Source organism: Lontra canadensis, unplaced genomic scaffold (genome assembly GCF_010015895.1).
Source record: "Lontra canadensis isolate GAN:19392208 unplaced genomic scaffold, GSC_riverotter_1.0 scaffold10, whole genome shotgun sequence".
Lineage (NCBI taxonomy): Eukaryota > Metazoa > Chordata > Mammalia > Carnivora > Mustelidae > Lontra > Lontra canadensis.
Window position 1 is genome coordinate 27242797 of NW_022631004.1, and position 22041 is coordinate 27264837.

General features: G+C 56.1%; 1 protein-coding gene across 1 annotated transcript in view; it reads right to left on the reverse strand.

Annotated features, from left to right (window-relative positions):
- Nucleotides 1-3364: 3364 nt before the first annotated feature.
- Nucleotides 3365-22041, reverse strand: part of SORBS3 (sorbin and SH3 domain containing 3) — a 28984-nt gene continuing 10307 nt past the window's right edge. Inside the window, 20 exon segments of the mRNA XM_032855845.1 lie at nt 3365-4200; nt 6436-6542; nt 7079-7107; nt 7109-7183; nt 7840-8148; nt 9344-9469; nt 10876-10990; nt 11197-11243; nt 11370-11422; nt 11636-11775; nt 12183-12229; nt 12802-12888; nt 13674-13727; nt 13827-13913; nt 14163-14250; nt 16435-16528; nt 16983-17021; nt 19110-19173; nt 20169-20362; nt 21779-21896. Of these exon segments, the coding sequence (XP_032711736.1) occupies nt 4139-4200; nt 6436-6542; nt 7079-7107; nt 7109-7183; nt 7840-8148; nt 9344-9469; nt 10876-10990; nt 11197-11243; nt 11370-11422; nt 11636-11775; nt 12183-12229; nt 12802-12888; nt 13674-13727; nt 13827-13913; nt 14163-14250; nt 16435-16528; nt 16983-17021; nt 19110-19173; nt 20169-20362; nt 21779-21896 (1935 nt within the window). The 3' untranslated portion in view covers nt 3365-4138.

Below are 22041 nucleotides of genomic sequence, written 5' to 3' on the forward strand. Positions count from 1 at the left end.
GAAGCTCTCCCAGGCCGGCCGCGCCCACCCGCCTTCGCAGGGGCCCTCGAGCACCTCCCCCCCTCCCCCGCCTTCACCACAGCCCGGGCCGGGGCGGGGGTGGGCCGGCTGGGTCTGTCTGCGGTCCGCCTGGCTCCTCCGCCCACTCCCGGCTCGAACTCCGACGCTGGCGCGGATGGAGCCCCGACACCCACAGATTCCAAGCCGGGCCTGCCCTCGCGCCCTCCTCAACTCAGTTCCCCAACGGCGCGCGCGCTCCCCTGGCGGTGGCTGAGGGCTGCTGGGTTCCTGGGGCTGCTCAGGGCTGCCCTGCCAGACGGAGATGCCCCACAAGCCTGCTCGGCTCCGGGCGACCTCCGAGGCCCAGGAGATGGAGGGAATCCTGGCTGGCGGTTGCCGGGAGCTCTCCTGGGCTGATGCTCCTGGCTGATTCCTGGCTTCCCTCTCCTCACCCTCTCTGCTGCCCTGCCTGGGGTGGGCCAGCCCCAACAATCACCATGGGCCCTCGCTGTCCATGTGGCCAGCCTTCTGCCAACCACCTGGAACCCAGGCTCTGGGGTTAGGGAGCCGGTAGCTGAGGAAGGCCCCAGGCACCAGCTCAGAACCATCTGGCAAATGGTTCCCCGGAACCGTACCTGGCAACCCGAAACCTGGAGACCTCAGGGCGCACCAAGAGCCGGCTCCGGCATCTCCCATCGGTCTCCACTTTGCATTCTGTCAGGCTGGTGTGTTTTCAGGGAAGCACACCTGTGGGCACAGCTGTAACTTGCCTGCCTCAGGTGTGAGTCATTCCCTCCAAGTTCCCTCTGCAAGGAGTGCCCTTGCCACTCTTCCCGCCTACCTGTGTCCCGTGTCTCATCCTCCTCACATGGACTGACAGGTGGACTGCCACCGACCTCCCCTGTTCTAACCTTCCTGTGGCCTCTGTCCTCAGTGCAGGTAAGCCACTCTCCCACCAACCAGCTCTGGGCCTCCTGGAGTGGCCCCTTTGCCTAACACAAGTGCTCTACCACCCCAACTAGACCCCCAACTAGACCGGAAGCCCTTGAGGGAGCAGGAAACTGCAGGACTGGCAAGCACAGCCCTGGAGTCCCACAGACCTAGCCTCACATGCCAGATCTGACTCTTACCGTGTGACCTTGGGTCATTTCCTCACTTTCCCCATGGGTAAAATGAGTATACTGCCTACCTTAGCCTCCTTTGTGAAGACCGTCCTCCTGGATAAAGCTGCTGGCACGCAGATTCCTGTTAGGGTGGTGGTGGGGTTGCACAGTGGTGGTGGGGGATCAGTTCACTGCTCCATTCCCAGAGCCTAGCACAGTGCCTGGCACACAGTAGGCATTCAATAAATGTCAAATGAACATTGTTTGAATGATTGAAGGGATTAATTTCTCTTTTTTTTTTTAAAGATTTTATTTATTTGTCAGAGAGAGAGAGAGAGAGCAAGCACAGGCAGACAGAATGGCAGACAGAGGCAGAGGGAGAAGCAGGCTCCCTGCCGAGCAAGGAGCCCAATGCGGGACTCGATCCCAAGACGCTGGGATCATGACCTGAGCCAAAGGCAGCTGCTTAACCAACTGAGCCACCCAGGTGTCCCTAATTTCTCTTCTTTCACCCCTGATTTGTGGCAATGCCTCTGGTTTACATCTCTGTGTCCTGACTCTTCCCTAGTCTCTAGTATGTACGGGTTAACCTGCAGGATTTATATTCCATGGGTTGTGCATTCACAAAACTCATGATCAAGACAAAATTGACTCATCCAAGTGCAAGACCCTGTGGACCAGAAGGGAGGACTGTCCTGCTCTAAGCAACTCTGCAGCCCTGGGCAAGTCCCTCAGCTCCCCTCTCTAGAGGGAGGAGCATCCCCAGTGGCCTACCACACTTTCTGACCTTGACCTTGCAGGTCCCCCTTGCCCCTCAGGCCTGTGACCCTCCCCTCCCCTCCTCCCTCCTGGCCAGGTCAAGGCACAGAAGCAGTCACTGTCACACTGCAGGCGGGGCTGGCAGGGCAGCAGCCCAAGGGCATTGGGTTGGTTTGCTGCAGAGGTTTCAGGGCCCCATCAAAGAGGGTGTGGATTCGGTTTCTGTCCCAGGGAAAGGAAGTCTCAAACAACCCTGGTATCTTTTCTAAGGGCATTGGGGAATGCGAAGAAGCTGGGACAGGGGATCTCGAATAGGCCAGTGGGTTTCTGAAGAATGGCCATCTCCACATTATGGGCCGGACCAGACAACTTAGAAGCAGATGGTGGTGAGGCCTGGGGTGGACGGAGCAGACAGAACATAGGTAAGTCCTGTTCTTCCAGCTGTTGTTTAACCCCCACTAGGGCCCAGGCCACACCCAGGCTCAAGGAAATTGCCGGGGCCAGGCTGTGGGCCTGTCATTCACCGGCAGAACTAGGCACCACCACCTGTTCCCACCCACCTGGGGTGGGGGTACCCTAAGTGACAGGCCTAGCAGACAGGACTGTCAGGAAGAACATAAAAGGGTCCAACCCAGGGCAGTCCTTGGCCTCACCCATGACCTTCCTTATCCAGGACAAGGACTGCCTGGGCGCTTGGTCCACTTTGTGCAGAGAGGTGGCAAGAGTCATTGGACCTGACTTCACATTTTAGAATGATGCAACCCAGACAACTTCGTTTCTCAGCCTCAGTCTCTCATTACGTAAAATGGAATCCTACCCGTCATAGGGAAGCTTCTGTCAGCACACGTGCAGCACCTTTTGCCCCATTCAACTGCCAGCAGCTGCCAAGGAACAGTTTTCTTTCTTGGCAGAGCAGCCAGGCCCAGGCTGTGGCACTGCCGTCGCTGTGCAGGGACCACTGAGCCGCAGGACTGAGAAACCTCAGGCGAGAAGAGTTGCTTTGGCTAAGCTGTGCCCCACCACTCCCAGCTTCCCGCAATTGATGGCTCAAAAACCCGAGCCCAAAGAAGAAAGTAAACAAACACACGAGAGCTTCGGTGTGGAAATGGAGTGCACAGAAGGAAAACATTAGGAGCAGCACAGCTAGAAATGTCATCTCGCCCAGCAACCCCATGACGGCTCCGGAATCAAAACAGGCTGCACACAGGCCGCATTCAGCTCCCATCTCTGGTTTCTCCCCACAGTCGGGCTCGCCCCAGGCCCTGTGACGTCAGCTTTCTTGGAGCTGCTTGTCGGACAGCTGCCTGATCCTGGAGGCTGCCCCATTCTGCCTGAGACCTGAGGGCTGAGATCTTCAGACAATGAGGGTGCTTTTCCACCCTCCCCTTTCACACACAGCCTCACGTCCCACCTGGTTCCCAGCACAGCCAACTGCAGAAAGAATTCCCCAGTCCTGGGCAGGAGGAGCCTTCTCCTAGCCGGAAGGAAACGGACGGGCAAGGTCCCTGGTATCCAGATTTATTTTACATTCTCTTCCAGAGGGGACGTGGGGGTTGGAGGAGCTGGGGAGGCAGGAGGGCAGTGCGCCTCAGTCTCCGGGAGAACACCTGGAGCAGACCAGTCCTGGGAGGCCCAGTCCTTCTGGGTATTACAGCAGCACAAGGACACACACAGCCCAGGCAGCCTTGGGGAAGAGGGGGCCTTTGAGCAAGACCTCCTGCCACGCTTCGGGCACTTAGGAGGGGCTGTGTCCCTCTCCCACCTCACTCCCAAACCCAGCTGGAAGCAGGAAGGCAAAGGGGGCAGCGGGCAAGCTGGAGTGAAAGGGGACGAATCCCCTCCAGGCAGAGGTGGCCTTTGGTCTCTGTTAGGTTAGGAAGCTGGTCCTTGGTAGAGGAACCCCATGGGGGTGAAGTTGGGAGCCAGCCCCTGTTAGAGGAAACGCCATAGCAGGGTGGGGAAGGGGGAGGGGGTCCAGGGTCTGGACTCAATAAGGCCTGGAAACAGTCTCCACTTCAAAGCAGACCTCTATATTTGGGAAGTGGGGTAGGGGAGGAAATAAAAAGGCTGCTGGAGGAATGTTTGTGAGCTGTGGGTAGGAAGCAGTCCAGGGGGCTTTGAGGGGGGCTCTGAAGAACGGCTGCTGGGGTTGTCTGCAGATGCCAGCAGCTCAGGTCTTGGGGAAGGAGGATGGAGGGGGGATCCTCTCTCCCTCCAATAAGTGCTACTGTTCCCCACCCCATCCTGGCTGAGCTCTGAGTTGCCACGGAGACCACTCACACTGGAGCTACGTAATTTCCTGGGAATGTCCCAAATTTCTGGGTCCGTCGGGAGACACCTGAAAGAGAAAAAGAGAAAAGGTGTAAAAGGCATTCCCCAGACTTCTTTAGTAAGAATGTTTGCGGGTGGGGAGGGCGTGGAAACCTTTCCCCTATTGGCAGTGCCCGGAACTGCAGGTCCAGTCCCTGCCCGGGAGGGAGGCTTTGTTTTACTCCTTTGTGCCCCCTAGTGGGCAGACGGGCAAAGCTACACTTTCTAAATTGAAGGATAGGAATTTGAGTCCTCTATAACTTGGCACACACCACTGAATTATCCCACCTTCCTCAGGAAAGCAAAGAAGCAGGAGGCTGAATCCAGAACTTAAATGTGGAGGAAACTCACTGATCTCACCTTCAATTTAGAGATGGGACAGGCAGGCAAGGTCTAAAGAGAGAGCCAAGTGAAATCCCCAAATGCACTCTGTTGCTTAGGGGTAGAGGTGGGATTGAAATCTAAGCCTTTGGTCTGCTACAACCCCAAAGAAACCCGTGTTCTGGGGTGGAGAAGGGAGAGTGCTAGAAGATATAGGAATGTAAAATCAAATTAAAGTCCTAAACCTTTCCTTCCTGGCAGGCTGGCATCATGACTTCCTGACAAGCAGCCCATGCTCACCTGGCCCCCAGGCCTCCTCATACTGTTCCACTGCCTGGGATGCCTCATCTGCCCTTCAAGACCTAGCTCCCCCACTTCCTCCAGGAAGCCTTCCCTGACCTGCACTGTCTGAAATGGTAACCACTAGCCACATGCAGCTACTGAGCTCTTGAAATGTGCTAGTGTGGGGCGCCTGGGTGGCTCTGCTGGTTAAGCATCTGCCTCAGGCTCCCTGCTCCATGCAAAGTCTGCTTCTCCTTCTCCCTCCTCCTGCCACTCCCCTTGCTTGTGCTCTCTGTCAAATGATAAAATCTTAAAAAAAAAAAAAAAAAGAAAGAAAGAAAGAAAAGAAATGCGCTTGTGTGACTAAGACATTAAACTTTCTAAGCCTTTCCTCTAGAAGCACTTGTGGTTTTAATACCACAAAAGTGGTGCTTTTTCTTCTTTCTTTTTTAAAGACTTATTTGTTTGTTTGATAGAGAGAAAGAGTGAGAGAGGGAACACAAGCAGGGGGAGTGGGAAAGGGAGAAGCAGGCTTCCCGCTGAGCAGGGAGCTCGATGCGGGGCTGGATCCTAGGACCCTGGGATCATTACCTGAGCCGAAGGCAGAGACTTAACGACTGAGCCACCCAGGGGCCCCAAGTGCTTTTACTTCTTGTCTATATTTGCAAATTTATGAGTGGTAAAAAAAAAAAAAATCAAAGGCAGAGGTGTACAGAGTAAAACGAGAATGTGTCCCCCAGCCTCCCCTCCCAGGCAAGAACCGTTAACAAGTTAGTACTCCAGAATCACTGCTGTGTCTGAAACTTGGTCAGCAATGAGGTATTAGGATTCAGATGAGAAAGGATGGGTTGCTAGGTCAAGAGATGGCCATTGGGGTCACCTCTGCCCAAGCAGCCTTGCCACCCTTTAAGCTCTGCATTCTGCTCTGGGAGGGGGCTTCTGGCTGCTCACTACTCTTTGAGGACAACCCCTTCCTCTGAAGCCGAGGCCACCAGCCCTGCCAGCTCTGAGGAAAAAGGCCATGTGAAGCCTGCTGGATTGGTTACCTTGAACCAGGCCAAGGCCAATTTGAGGCTTCCTGCTTTAGTCCTTTGCCTGACCTGCCCTAGGGCCAACCCTGAGGACTGGGGAGCCAGCTGCTAAGTGGGAACAGGGGTGGGTAACACATGGGTGTGAGACTTGATCCTTTCCATCAGGAACACACTGTCTCAGGAGACAGGCGCCTCCTCCTAAAACTGCTCCAAAGACAGGTGTGTGGTAGGAAGAAGCAGGGGTGTGAGGGTCAAAACCTTGCTGCCCCGAGTCTGCAATGACTCCATCAGGTACCTTGGCCTCATCTGTCAGACCACAAATTTTTGCTGAACCAGCACTGGCAGGCAGTGGCAGCCCACCCAAATCTCCCCAGCAACCCCCAAGATGCTCCCTTCTGACCTGTCCCCCAGGTCATCTCCCCCAGGATATCCCCCCCAGATGCCCCCTGTGGTCTGTCCCCCAGCTATCCCACCTAGGGACTCACACATGCCCCCTTCCACTCTGCCCCCAGCTATCCTGCCCGGGAAATCCACTTACCCACTCTGGTCTGTCCCTGGCTATTTTGCCCAGGGACTCACACATACCCCCTTCTAGTCTGCCTCGCAGCCCGCCCACCAGGCCCACATACCCACAAACCAGCCGTCATCACACTGCTGCATGACATCCACCCGGTCCCCCTCCCACAGCTCCAGCTCATCCTCGTTCTGGGGCCTGTACTGGTACACTGCCCGGTACCTGTGGGAAACAGCATCATGGCAACCACTGGAGCCTGGCCCCCTCCTTGGAACAGGTCCAGAGAGTCTAACCCAAGTCTTGCTACATCCCATTAATTTATCCCATCAGCCACTGGCCCAGCTCCTAGAATGGTGTCTCTGTCTGGCTTCAGTGCATTCTTCTCTGGGCCCGCTCCCTGCGCTCTGAGCCCTACCTACCTCTACCCCTCCTCCTTGGAGCGCCCCCCCACCTGCCCTCCTCCAGGTCTGTTCTACTAGTTCCCACACTTTACACATAAATGCGCTGACCTTGGGGCTGGAAACCCAGCGAGGTTGGGTGCAGAGAGTGGGAGGCCTGCTTTAAGCTCTAGCGCTGGCAGGGACAGGTCAGGACCATCACAGGCAAGGGGCCCCCCACCAAATCACCCATAAGTACCAGAGGGAGGAGTTTACCAACTCCATCTTTGGGTGGGGAAGGGGCAGGAAGGGTCGTTGCCCTCAGTACCGCCTGCCAAGCAACACTCCACCCCTGAGCAAGCATCCCCAGATGGTACTCACGGGGTCCAGTGTATCTGAGTGCTGTTGGGGGGCATCCCCCCCCACGTCCACGGGATGGCTGGAGCCTCCAGGATGAGATAGAGCTGACCCGGGGGTGCTGAGACCCTGGGGGTCCACAGGAGAAAAGGGAGGCACACACAAGCATGAGGGAGAAGAGTGCCACGGGCCCGGCCACCTTCCCTGCAGCAGCGCTTCTCATCCTGTCCCCATCTTATCCTCCCAACCCCCAAGACACAGAGCCTCTGTTCGACCATTTCACCTCACAGGCTCTTGGAAGCTGAGGCCCAGGGAGGGTAGGGGGCTGATTCTAAAGGCCAACACAGGGAGGGGATGGGAGGTGTCCATGCACTGGCTCTGCCCACTCACAGCGGTTTGCTGCGTGGATGGATGAGTGCAGGAGCAAAGGCACGTGTTTACGGGCTACCTCAGTGTGAGCCCCAATGCTGTCTTTCACCCCTCGGCTACTACAAACTTTTCGGTCAAGCCTGGCCAAGTACCCTCCCCAGAGGGAACTACTACCCCATTCCACAGCTGAGAAAACCCAATCCAGAGAGGGTAAGTCATGTGTCTAAGGTCACACAGCAGGCAAATGGCAGACTTCTGACTCCCACATGACCACGTCCCAGCTCTGCCCAGCTCTCCCACTGCTCTGTCCCAGGGCAGACCAGGAGGGATTCCAAAGTACAAACCCACCAAAGGGAAAGGAGGATATAGCGTGGGTGGCGGGGGTCAGCTCTCCAGTACGAGGCAGGTCACCCTACCTGGTTCTGGGCTCTGGGCTCCTGGCTGGGGAAGGAGAAGTCAGTGCGGCGGGGGGAAGTCCGGCTTCCCCAGTCGGTGGGATCCGCAGGGCTGTGCGGCGTTACTGGGGAGCCGGAGTGACGAGCCAGACGGGCAGCAGTCAGGCAGGGAGACGCAGGGAGCTGGGGGCCGTCGTCACAGATGCGGAGCCGGGGCTCGCGGTGCACCTGCACGTAGCTGGCGGGGAAGATGCCCTGGCGCCCGGTGCCAGAGATGCGGCCCTCGTACCAGTTCTCATTCACCTTGCGGATCAGGCAGATGCGCTCCCCCTGGAGGTGTAGGAGGGCATGAGCATCTGCACGGCCCTCCCGGGCACCATGTCCCCCAGGAAACCTAGGGGAGGGGACGCAGCGGGGCGGCGCGTCTCATGTAGATCTAGCGCCTTACGTGGAGCGAGCTGGCTCAGAGCAGGTGAGCAGGAAGTCACAGTCACACCACGAGGCAGTGGCAGAGTCAGGAGCCGAGCCCAGGCTGCCCGCAGAAGCCCAGAGGTCTGGGCTCTTCCCACAACATGGCGCACTAGGTGCAGATTGGGGCCTGCCAGACACCTATCCCTGGGACTTCACAGCATCCTCTCCCCAGTGTTCTGGTGGCTGTTTAACAAAACGGGTTTGGCCAGTTCCAAGCTGTGCAGCCTTGGACCAGTTACTTTGCCTCTCTGAGCCTAGTTTCCTCACATGTTTAGTGGGGATAACAATATTGCTGTGAAGAGCAAAGGAGATCAGTGGCAGACTGGTAAGAAGCACTGGACAGGCATGAGCCACCACTGCCACGACAGGGTCCTGTCCCTGCCTCCTCGCAGGGGTGTCCCTCACCACGGCATCAAAACACAAGCTCCTGGAGGGAGGCCTGGCCACCTTCCAGCCCGCATGCTCACTGACACAAAATGAGGCAGCCCTCTCCTGCCCCCCACCTCTCTCTACCCAGCCACCTCCTTCCCCCTCTCCCCGTGAGGCCAGCTCTTCTGGAGGACATTCACAAGGGGCATGCATGGCCTCTGCCCCAAAAGTCAACCAAAGGGAGACCAGCACCCTGTTTTCTAGGACAACATGTCTCAAATTTACCTTGACTATGATCTATAGTAAAAAATATGTCCGAATAACAACTCAGTACAGACACACACACGTGCATGGGTATATACATAACTGCTTGAAAGTTTGATCAACTACCCTTTTTACACACAAGACATTCTAACATTTCCATTCTGTTCTTCTAAAAATGCTGACTGTGATCCTCACAGCCTATAAACCTGCAACCAGGAAAACAAACAAACAAACAAAAACACACACAACTACTCTATAAGTTTCCAACTTTTTAAAAAAAAATGGGCTAAAGGAAGGAAAACCTACCCAAAGAGATTAGGAAAAATTTTAAATACTGGGCAAAGATGGGTACACTTGACTCTCCACATATTTACCTATGCCTTCACCGGCCCCCCAACCCCCACTTCCTGCTGGGCCGCACCTTGCGGAAGGACAGCTCCACCTCCAGATCCCCCTTGAAATTGTACTGGGCCACAGCTTCTCCATACTCCAGCACCTGGTAGCTTGGGGGCTTGATGGGCTTTGGGATCTCATCTGCAGGTAGCACCTACAGAAAAATAGGTCACGAGGAAGACTCAGCCCGGGTATCAACTGGGCACAGACCTGGGGCTCCTGGGAGGGTAAGAAAACAAACAGAAGATGGATGGGCGCAATCTGTCTGTCCCCAAGGCCAGCAAGGACACGGACACCAGGCATAAGCTTGAGGGTGGTTGGGGTGAGCACAGCCAAGGGGTGGTGAGTCCCAGAAGGCTACTGGAGGAGGAATTTCCCCAGAGGCGTGGAGTAGGCCATGTCAGAGCAAAGATGGAAGCTTAAGCTAAGAGCTTAAATTGGAACCCAGAAGTAAATAAGGAGTTCCAAAAAGCAGTGCACACCTGGTAACCTAATCTGAAAGTGGGGAACTAACATTTTACCACTGCTGAGAACCAAGTGTCCCTCCTTCCCCTCCCCCTTCTACCTCACCCGGTACCCAGAATTCCCATGTTCTCTTTGCTTCACCCTACTCATAAAAAAAAAATCAAGAAGCTAGTAAACTAGTTCATACTAAGATGTAAATTACTAATACCATGGAATGCTGTTCTCTACTTTGTGGAATTTCAGAATCAGAGAGACTGTTCTGAAGGTAGCGGAGACCTGCTGATGCTTATCGAATAGAGAGCCTGAATTAAACAACAACTCAATCCATAGGTCAAAGAGGAAGTCACAAAGGAAATAAGAAAATAGTTTGGGTGGAATGAAAAAAATATATGTATCAAAATCTGTGGGTGTAGGTAAAGCAGTGCTTAGAAGGAAATTTATATCATTAAATGCTGACATATTTTTAAGTAAACTCTACCCCTAATGCAAGGCTCGAACTCACAACCCCAAGATCAAGAGTTGCATGTTCTACCGACTGAGCCAGCCATACACTTCTGGATCTTGTACTTAACCACTTATCTCTGAACCTTAGCAAGCACATCTGTAACATGGGGATGACCAATCACTTCTCAGGTTAGGAACAAGGGAGGCAATGCACACGAAGGAAGTGATGAATGTCTATGTGGATTGGTAAGCTGTCACACACTTCCTGCTCTTGACACTTGCCCTCAGGATCCTTCCCAAAGACAGCCCGAGACAGATGGATGCTGATGGTGAAAGTCTGGGCTGGTGGCCCCTGGGGCAGGAGCGGGCTCATGTGTTTCTCCATGGGCTGGGCTCCACCTTTGGTGCTCATTTAAGAAACATGTCCCGAGGGCAGACAGAGCACTGGGCCCCAGCGGTGCCGGGGCCAAGGGCATGAATGAGGCTGACCCGGCACCTGCACCCTGGAGTTCACAGTTTTACCTATTAGGAAGCCGGTAAGATGTAGGGGAGCAATCAGCTCCACAGAGGGGCTGTGCAGGGATAGGCATGCTAAGTCTCTGCAAACCCACGCACCCTCCCAGCTGGGCTTCCAGTTGTTCCTCCACTTACCTCCACGTAATTAGCAGGGAAGATGCCCAGCCGGCCATGGTGCTCCCCCTCCAGCCAGTTCTTGTCCACCTCCTTGTGGATGTAGACAATATCACCCTTCTTCAGGGTCAGCTCCCTGCAGGCCAGAGCAAGGACATCCACAAGGTGAGGTCCTCCCAGTCCTCCTCCCCTTCAGACCCTATCTAGTGCACCCAGAGTCTCCTTCACACACACACACACACACACACACCCCGGGGAAGTGCACCACAGCCCTGTGCTCCCACTCTTCCCATAGGGTACACAGAGGTTTGGGGGGGGCCAGTTGGAGAGAAGGGCACTTACTTAGGGGATTGTGCCTGGAAGTCAAACTTGAGTCTGGCAGCCTTCCTCTGGGCAGGGGGAGGGGACAGGGGAAGTCACCTTAGTCAAGCAAGTGGCAGGTCTAGAACAGCCATCACGAGAACCACCCCAGATCCACCATGCACCCTAACCCTAGTGCTCCCACCCCTCCTTACCTTCTTCTCTTCCTTCTTGGCTGGGCTGCCCCCTCTTTCAGAGGCACTAGGGTCTGTGAAAAAGCACTACCTCAGCTTGGGAAGGCCATGTCTGGGGGAGTGGTGTTGGGATGGGGTTCTGCTCCCCCCACCCCAGGACTGGGCCAGTGTTAGCAGGGGGCTCTGGGACTGTCCTCCCCCCACCCCACCCCCACGGGGCCCCAGCGTATGTTGTACAATGGGTGGCGGGCGTCTGGGTGAGAAAAAGAGCAGGTTCTGGTCCTTACCTCGGGCGGAGGAAGGGTAGACAAAGTCCCTACGACCTAGGAAGGGGCTTGCTCCATCCGCCATCCTGTGGGGGCTCAGGGGCCGAGAGGAACCCCGGTAAAGTGCATTCGGGGAACTGGAGCTCCAGGCGGGGGCCGGGCTGCGCGGGGACACGGTGCGTGAGCCACCTGTCTGGGGCCTCACAACCTACGCCACTCACCCCTGCCTCCCGAATATCTCCCCCTGTCTCCCGCCGCCTCCTCCCAAGGCGTCTCCCACGTCCCGGGCTCTCAACAGGATGTCCTACTTCCCCAGCAGTCCCGGCCGGGAAAGGGTGCGGCCCGGGGCCGCGCGCGGCGGGAGGGCGCGTGGGAAGCGCGAGGCTCCCCCCGGCCTCGTTCCGCCGCCGGCCGCGGCCACCTAGTCCTCGGACGGGGACAGTTTCCCTCCGCGGCCCCTCGCCGGCCTCCAGGCCCCTCCTCCCGCGCCCTTCGCGGGGCTCGCCCCCTCCTCGCGCGGCCGCCGCCGCCCCGCGCCACGTCCCCCTCGGCCGGCCTGGCCACTCACCGCGCGGAGGGCCGCGGCTCCCGGGACCGTCGGGGCACTTGGGAGCTCTGTGCGGGGAGACGGGGCGCGGTCAGGGCCGGGGACGCCGGGTCCCCGCGGCAGCCGAGGCCGCCTCCGGAAAAGTTTGCGGCTCGGAAGGGCGAGAGGGGTGGGGAGGGGCGGGAGGGACGCGGGGTCCTAGAGTCGTCCGCGCAGGCGGGCGGGCCGGGAACCCGGGAGGAGCCGAGGAACTTGCGGGGGTGGGGGGTAGGGAAAGAACCGTGGGGTGGCGGAAGAGGGAAGGCCCGCCCAGGAAACGGGGCCGGGTAGGGGTTGGGGTCCCTGCGGACTGAGGTCCGGGATGGGGGGGAGGGGCGGGGTGGGGGCGGGGAGCCCCCGGCACCCAGACGTCAGGCTGACGTGGAATGGGCCTGGAAGGGTTCTTAGGGGTCACTTGGAAAAGTCAACGCCCTGAATTTTATAAAGGAGACAGCAGTCAGGGACGAAGTCTGTTCAAGGTCGCGCCGAGTGCGGCCGGAGCGGTACCTCGGCTCTGCCTGCCCCTCCCACCCACGCTCCGCCGCTGCTCCGGGGTCTCCGGGTCCCAGGGTCACCCAGGAGGGGACTGGGAGGCCGGTACCTTGGGGGACGGTTGCCGGGTCTCAATTGCCCGCAGGTCCTTGTCCAGCTCCGCGCTCAGCTTGGCCAATTCTCTCTCCAGCAAGACCTGGGGGCGGATTATGTGGAGAGACTTGGGCAGTCGGGGCGGTGGGGGTGGAGGGCACAGTGGGGGAGCACTGATCGAAGGTCAGATGTGAGAAACTTAGTGGGCAGCAGGACAAAGCAAAGCACACTGTGCTTGGGTAAAGGGCAGGCTCAGGGCACAGGGCCAGGACAGGCTCCCTGCCTGTGGGCCTGCCCAGAGCTGTGTCTCAAGGTGTCAGGATGGCCCTTCCACAGCTTCTCACTGTCCCTCTCATCGGACCTGTCTCTCCCATCTCTATGTCCGATAGTGTCAATCTCTATGTCTGATAGTGCCTTTTGTCCTGTTACTTTCCTGTTTGAGAGCCTATAAAGCTCCTTATTTCCTCTCTCATCAAATCTTCTGTGGCTTTCCACAGCCTGAGCTCCACTTGCTTTCCCTCCCACTGCCCCTCCAGCCTTTGTCTCTGCACTCCCCCTACACTGACAATGCTCTCTGCCTGGCCAGGCCCTCCAGCTCCATCTCCGAGAATACTTCCTGACAAATCCACACTGACCACTCCATACTCTGCTCCCGCTCTGGTCAACAGACATGTATTCAACACATATTTGAGTGCCTACTGTATGCCTGGCACTGTCCCAGGTGCTGGGGATACAGAGGTAAACTGTATAGGACTGGCCAGGGTCAGAGCTTGGGGGTCTCTGGCCTTTGCCCATGGTCACTGGGGCCAACACCACCCAGAAGTTTCCCTCATTTGTCCCCCAGCATAGCTGTCTCCCTCCCCTTCCAACCTATCCCGCAGCACTCACCTCAATGCGCTGGGAGGGCTTCTCAACAGGGTCATCCACTAGCGGTTTCTTGGGCTAAGGGTGGGAAGGGTGAGTCAGAGGGGGTGAACTCACTTTCCAAAATGCACTAGCTAAGGAGTATGTCCATTCTCAGAGGGCCAGCAGGACACTCACCTTCTGTCCAGTCTCTAGTTCTTGCAGAAACTGGTTCCAAGAATCTTCCGTCCAGACATTGTCTGCTCTTTCTTGGCATCTGATTACCTGCACAGAAGTAGGTGGGCATCGGTCTGAGCAGAGGCGTACTGGGACACTGTCCAGGCCCAAAAAGCAGGCTTGTAGGCCACTGCCTCACCCCTCTGCCTGCCAGTGCCTTCCTAAGGATTCTGGACTCTCGGGACTGCCCAGAGCGGGCCCCAAACTGAACGGGCAGTATCTGTGCTCTTCAGCAGAGGGGCCTGGCCAAAGAGCACAGCACCGGGGGCAGTGAGGGGAGGATGCTGAGCGGGCTACCTGATTTGGGGTCTGGTGTAGGGAGGGTGCTCCAGGATTAGAGTTGAAAGTGCTTCTAGGAAACTCTTCGGAGGGGTCCCAGCTTCTTCTAAAGAAAGGGGAGGACATCTCTTCAGTTTCCTTTTAGGGAGACTAAGGCACAAGTGAGCACACAGCCCTGCACATGCTCCCATGGCCCCCTGCCCCCAGCTCCAGGGCTCCAGCCTGTGAAAGCAGTGTTACACATTGGAAAGTTACGGGCTCGGAGGTCAAATGCCAACTCCGCCACTTGGCTGTGACCTTTTGGCGAGTTACTGAGCTCTCAGAGCCTCAGACCGGACACCTGGCATGTGGGTGTCACGAAGGGATCCCACCTCTGTGAGGGTGTAGTGAAGGTGTGAGGAAACATATGCGAGCCGCCCAGGAGAAGGCCTAACACACTCATCCACTCCCTGAGTGGCCAGGATTCCCTTCCTGCCAACCTTAGTGAAATAATCTATGTGTGTGTTCAGTCTGGCCCCACGGCTGTGGCTGTGTATGTCTCTGCAGCTTAATGAAGCTGCTCTTCCTAGCTGTCACAGCCCAGTGGGCTTGTACACGTGCCCAAGGGTGTGGGTGGGACTACAGCCTAGTCTCAGGAGAACCCTGGGCAGGCCAGAGGGCCCGCAACCCTGACTCCCTGGCCCTGGGCAAGCTATTTCTGCTCCCTGCACCTCTGCTCCCTGGGGGTGCAGCATTCAGTGATGTCATCTGTGAAACCACTCCAGCCACTAAGGCTCCACACTGTCACATTTGCCTTCGTCCCCCTCCAGGGCTCCTTTCTTGGCTGGCTTATGTGTTCCAGACAATGTTTGGGTCTGAATGTTTCCACCACTGTACCAAGCTTATCAAAGGATGGAATGTCTGACTGGAGAGTCAGGATTTATTGGTTGTAACTATGACTCTATTCTTTATTTTAGGAATAATAATATTAATAATACCACTGATAATGAGAATAGAATACATCATTCCTTTTTTTTTTAAGATTTTATTTATTTGACAGAGAGAGAGAGATCACAAGTAGGCAGAGAGGCAGGCAGAGAGAGAGGGGTAAGTAGGCTCCCTGCTGAGCAGAGAGCCAGATGCAGGGCTTGATCCCAGGACCCTGAGATCATGACCCAAGCCGAAGGCACAGGCTCAACCCACTGAGCCACCCAGGCGCCCCACAGAATACATCATTCGTAATTTAGGGAGGCTCTAGTCATAACTGAGCCTGTATATTAATAATATTTGTGGAGGGGCACCTGGGTGGCTCAGTGGGTTAAGGGTCTGCCTTCGGCTCAGGTCATGACCCTGGAGTCCTGGGATCAAGCCCCATGTTGCTCCTTGCTCAATGGGGAGTCTGCTTCTCCCTCTCCCTCTGCTCCTCTCCCCACTCATGCTCTCACGTTCTCTCTGTGTCTCTCTCTTTTAAATAAATAAAATCTTTAAAAAAGAAGAACACGTGAAGACTTGCTATGTGCCTAAACCCTCACAACCACCGTGTGGTCCCCACTCAGCAGATGGCTGGCACTGGTTAAGTTTCCCAAAGTCACATGGCTAGTGGCAGCAACCCAGTTTGAATCCGAATCCTGGGTTCAAATCTTGGGCTCTTAGCCTCTACCTTATGGATGATGCCAAGAGCCACAGGCCAGGTATGGCTGTGCTCGTGAGGTTAACCCCTTCCTGTAAAGGAATAAGAAACTCATTGATTTCACTTTGAGGCAAAGCTGCTGATTCTCAAGGTCTGTTTGAGCACCTCCCACTTCCCCCCAGGAGCCTGGCAGCCTGGGCTGGGCTTATGTGGTTTGGGCCGAGCAAAGGAAGTACATCTTATGTGGAAGGGTTCCTCTCTCATCCTCATCTCCCCCAACTTGGGAGGAAAGTTAGGATCCTCTTCCCCCCCTTGTTTTCTCTCAGGCTTTGGAGTGAATGGCCACAGTTCCACACCTAGCCTCGGGCTATCCCACTCTCCACCCCATTGTGACCTGTGGATCTTTGGAGTGATGAGTTCCTGCCACCAATCACAAAAGCAGCACAGGCATTCCTGACCAGGAATGGGTACAAAGTCCACCCCTGCCCATCATTCCCCTTTGGCACGGGGCAGGGAGAAGAAAGAGCATCTGGAATGGTCGGGACCCTAAGAAGGAGCAGAGCTGTGAGATGGGGTGGGGGGGAGAGGCTGTACCGGCTGTGACCACCAGGGGGCGCCAGTCCCAGCCGGGAAGCCAGTGCCCCTCCGCAGCCCTGGGACCTTTTTTCCAGGATGGCTCACCCACTCAGAGAAGAGGCCTGGCCTGGCCTGGCAGCTGGTCTTTGCTGGGGCCCTGGATGCCTTGAGTCTGTAGAGGCGGCACAGGAGGAAGCCACTGAAGGTGGGAGAAGACAGGTCAGAGGAGGTGAGAGTTGGGCTTAGGGGTACCTGGATGAGCACTGAAGACTCCGGCACCCACTCCCACACATGCTTGTGGGTGTCTTGTGGGAACAGGGTTGGGGGTACTCTGGACCACTAAATGGGGGCCTTGCACCAAGAGCTTTACACTCATCACTATATCTTCACAACTGTGGGGCAAGTAGTGTCCCCATTTTACAGATGAAGAGACAGAAGCCCAGAGAAATCACAGCCAGGACGGAGACCCTCACTGGACAGTGAAGCTGAGGCTCTTCATTGCCACCTGCCAGGAAACGGGGAGCTCCCCGGAAATGGGCTACATGAACTTCTCAAGTTGAACTAAGCCAACGGGGGAGCCTCAAAGCCAGGCATGGTTTATAAGACGGGCAGATGCAGGCACTAGGCTGGGGAGGGCCACCCGCACCTCTCACCTTTGGGTGATTCCTCAAAGGTCCAGTCCAGCTGCAGGTCTGCGGGAGCAGAAAGGACCAGATCAGGGGTGGGGCAGCAAGCGAGGATGGCGAGCCCCGCGAGGCTGCCTCAGCTGCTCCCAGCCGTCCTCCTGCCTAGGGCAGGGGCTGAGGGGCTGAGGGGCTGAGTCAGGGCCTGAAGAATGTCCCGAGGGAGGGAAGGAATTAGGAGGGCAGTTCTCTGGAGGGTTTGAAATGCCTCTGGCAGACTCAGGGCCTGAGTGAGCCAACCCAGGCAGTGGACTTGCCCAAACCCTCCTGCTCCTCCCTCCCCGCGTTCCCACACACACCCTTTCCCTGACCTTTGTAAACCTGCCCTCACCAAGACAGGTTGGGGAAAATTCCACTTCCTCTTCTCCCTCTTTCCCTTTCTGTACCCTCTTTGCCCAGACCCACTCCTCATGGCGCTCATGACTTTCTGGGGCCTCCTAGGAAAAGCGACTGACCCGCCAGCCGACTTGGTCCCCTTGGCATGCAGACGTGCCACAAGAGCACTTGCCTTAAAGGCAGACCAGAATGCCTCTCTCCAGATCCCACACCTCCAGCTCCTGGACTGCTTTGTCTTCCTTTGCCGCAAACAGTTAGCCGTAACTAATTCGCTGTCTCCGATTCCCCTTCTCTGTAAGTAGATTTCCAGCCCCACCATGATTGCCCCAACCGCCCTCAAGAAAGACCCCAGTGACCTCCATGTTACCAAACCAAAATACTTGACCCATCAGCAACGTCTGTCACATGGACGACACTTGAAATTCCTTTTTCACTGGGCTTCAGGAAGACAACTCTGGTTTTCCTCTCCGCTCTACCCTTTTAGTCGGCTTGCTGACCCTGCTTGTCTCTCAAACCTCTACACACCCAAGGACTTCAGGGTTCAGTGCTTGGGCCTCTGTCTCTCCAGGTGATCCTATCTAGTCTTCTGGCTTAAAAAAAAACCCATCTATGGCAGTATTTGCATGAGAATTAGTTGGGGAGCTTTCAGTCAAAATCCCCCGTATTTCCACCTGCAGCTTAAGCCTCAGCCCTGAACCACAGACTTGCATATTAACTGCCTACTTGACATCACCAACTAGATGAGGGACCTCATCAAAAACCTCCATCTTCTCTGAGTTTGGAAGGAACATCTGTCGACTGGCTCAGGTTCTAAGTCGTCCTTGACGTCTTTTACTCTTGCCACATTCAATCTACCAATAAATTCTCATGACTGTCTCTAGAATCCCACCAGGCCTGCTGCTGCTGTCCGGTCTGAGACACTGCTGGCCTCTAGCCTGGATGAAAGCCGGGCCCCCTAAGTGGTCTGCTGTGTCCTTCATTGCCTCGTCTCCCCCCTGAGCTCGCAGCCTGAGTGAGCCATCAGAGCATGACACTCCTCTATTCACAACTGTCCCTTGACTCCTCAGCTCTTGCAGAGTAAAAGCCAAAGCCTTGATCAGGGCCCCAAAGGCCCTCTGTGCCCAGATCTCATCACTCTGACTCCATCTCCCATCAGTGCCCCCCTCACTCCAGTCCAGCCTCTCCTTGCTGCTCCAGGACCAGCCAGGTCTGCTTCTGCCTCTGGGTGTCGGCAGCTCCCCCTGTGGGCCAGGCTCCTCCCTTGGCTCCTTCCCTCCCTTGGCTCCACTCTCGCTCTCTCGGCTCAAATGCCACCTACCAGGGCCTTCCCTGACTGCACTGGGCACTGACTTTTTCTTTTTCTCACTTACCCTTACCACCAGCTGCCATATTAAATACATATCTGTTTATTCTCTCTCTGTCTTAAGCTTCACTGGGGCAGGGGCATTCTTTTTTATTCCCTCTTTCATTTTCAGCACCTAGAATAGTGCTCGGCACACAGGAAGTGCTCAGTAGACCTCTGGTCAGGAGGCTGACCAGGGACTCAAATGAGGGATTGCATGACTTCCCAGGACTCTCCAAGGAGACCAGGGACAGTGTGTAGTCATTGTCCTCCCAAGGACAGAAAGGAGTTTGGAGGCTCCTCCCCTTCGGCCTGGACGACCCACCACACAGCCTGGGGTACACCAAGTTCCCTTTTCTGCCCCTCCGCCCCACAGCCCTCTCACTCAGCAGAGAGAGGGCCCTCGAAGGATGTCTCACCTGGCATTTTCCGGTGAATCTGCTGGAACATTCTCCGGTACCAGTCCCTGGGGCTATCAACACTCTGGGATCAGAAAAGACAAAATCAGGCCACCCTCTTCATAGGAAGCCACAGAAGTTTTTCCTTCCTGAGTCCTTTCTCTGGCCACCCTTGAAGTGGGCAGGCTGTCGTGAAAAGTCTAATAAAGGAACTTTATACGGCACATTACATATGAATAAGGTGTAGAGAAGGATCCCCCGTGATGATCCATGCCAAGGCTCTGAGATTTCGGGTGGTTTCTCGTTTTTTTTTCTCTTTGCTTTCCTATATCTCTGATGTTTCTACCACAAACATGTATTTCTTTTTTTTTTTTTAAGATTTTATTTATTTATTTGAGAGAGAGAGCATGAGAAAGCATGAGAAGGAGACACCCCATGGAGCTGGGAGCCTGACGCGGGACTCGATCCCAGGACTCCGGGATCCTGACCTGAATTGAAGGCAGCGGCCCAACCCACTGAGCCACCCAGGCGTCCACAAACATGTATTTCTATGTAATGAAAAATAAATGCGATAATATAGGGTTAGAATGGCATTTCACGGCTCCTGCCCCACTGAGACGGAAACAGCCCTGAGAGGTACGTGGCCAACTTCAGTTTCAGATGCAGAACTGAAGGCGGGTGACTGGCTTGAGACAGGGAGTGGAAGAAGGGCAGGGTGCTCAAGCCTGGGCGCTGGATCCTTCCATGCCTGCCACGGTGTGAGGGCAACTCAGTCAGAACTCTGCCAGCTCTCTCCACCTCAGTGGCTGTGCCAGGTCCTGGGGCTAGGAACCGAGTGGGTCCTTGCCCCACAGAGCCTTCTAGATCTTCCTTCCCCCCACAAACCACTTGTGCAACTCAGACCACAAGAGCGCCTGTACTTTCTGTGGCTGATGACAACCCCCAAGCCCCTCGTGGGGGAACCACGGGGATCCGAAATGGTTTGGTGCACTCTTGGTGGCTCCCACGTTCATTCACAGAAGTGGAGCTCAGCATGGGTCCCCGAGCCCCATCATCAGCGGCCCCCAGCCCAGGACTCACAGATCGGGGGGCAATAGGCATGCCGCTCTCGTCCACCGGCCCGATTCCCTCATACTTGACCCAGCGCTTGTCCCGACGTTTGCTGTCCTTGGTCCACGTGGCTGACCAGTTCTGGGCATGCTGGGAGGCAGGGGTCTTCTGGCTCCCCGAGGGCCGGCTCCCAGGGCTGGGCCAGGTCTGATACCAAGCAGGGTCTGTGGGGGAAATGAGCAACAGAGCGTTAGCACCGGGCAGGGGCCCCCACCTGGACTTGTTTGTCTCTTAGCCCTTCAGAACATTGATCCTGTGAGTTCAAAAGTTTCAACATCTCCTTGTTTGCTTGACTTGCTGAGACAGACTTTACAGCCTTCCCCATCCCCTGCAGGACCAGAGGCCTTTGTTTATTTTTTAGTTAAAGTGAATGAAAATGGACTTTGTCTTGAGAAATCTGTGCCCGTGTCCACCCTATCCTTTCGGAGGGCTGTCCTTAAAGCCTTCGGAATGAGGGCTGGGAATCCTTACTTAGAGAAAATGCTGGGGACCATCCTGGCTGGGAAGGCAGCAAGGGTGTGGCAGAAAAGGCGCTGGGCTTGAAATGGGGACAAGGAATTCAGATGCCAGCTCTGCCACCTGCTGGTGTTGTGACCTGTGGCAAAGCAAGAAACCACTTGGTGCCTCTGTTCCTACTTCTGTAACACGAGGGTAATCATGGCAAACATCCAGAGAGAGCTAGTGTGTGTGACCGTGCCCAGCACAGTGCCTGACACATAGTCACAAGGCTCTTGGACAGACCCTCCTTCACCAGACATGGCAACTGAGTCTTCAGCTTCCTCAGAACCTTTAGCCCCCAAGTCACCAGAGTAGCAGCATAAGGGCATCAGGGCGGGAAGGACCAGGGTTTGAGTCTCAGCTCAGACTCTGTGACTGAGCATCTCTGAGACTCAGGTTCCTCACTGGGAAGAGGTTGCTAATGGTACCTTACCTTTCCAGGACATCAAGGGATTAAATGACAGAAGGCTTAGTGTGTCTTTTCAGTGTCCCACATGTTCTAAGCATTCCACAATTATTTGTTAAATGAATAAATTACTTGACACAGTGCCTGCCTCAGTGGGAAGCTCAATAAAGGATCTCTCCCTCCTCAGGAAAGGGGCCCACGGGGGTAGACCTGCACCCAGGAGGTCCTGGGATCTTCTCGACCCCATGGCTCAGGCCGGGATGACTTGTAGGAGCCCAGGGGCTGATGGGCTCTCAGAGCTGCCTCTCCCATCTTCTGCTTGGCTGCTGAGTACGCACTTGTGGGGTTTGGCCCCCTGTCCCCTGCCTCCCAAGGCTGTGTCCCCTGCACAATTACTTCCCCTGGCGGGGTGGGGGGGTTGGGGTGGGGGTGTTAAGGGGCGTGCGGTGGCGAGGGAGAGATGCGTCAGCCTGCTCTCACCCACAGTGGATTTCACACTCACGGGCCATCAGTGCTCACACAGAGAAGGGCAGCTAGATGAGCTCAGAGGCCCAGGACCTTGAGAGCCCTCCATGCTCCTCCCCACAGGGTAGTGCCAGATGGCAGGGCCCGGGAGCCTCTGATCCCCCACCCCCGATACAGGGCTCCTGGAGCAGGTATTCCTGAGCAGACCCACCTGGGTGCCGGGAAGCATCTCTCCTCTGGGGGAAGTGCCCATTGCACACGGTCCTGGGCGCAGGGTCATGAAACTGGAAATTAAGGGTGTTGGAACCACCATTCCGGATCACAGGCACCTGTGGGGAGGGGCCGGGAGCGGCAGCTCAGGCCCGAAGGTTCCGAAGAAGGGTGGGAAGCACAGACACAGTTTACCCCATGGTGAGGACTGGAGGGCCAGCCTGACCCCCTTGCACATAGCCAACAAGGCTCTCTAGAGCGATC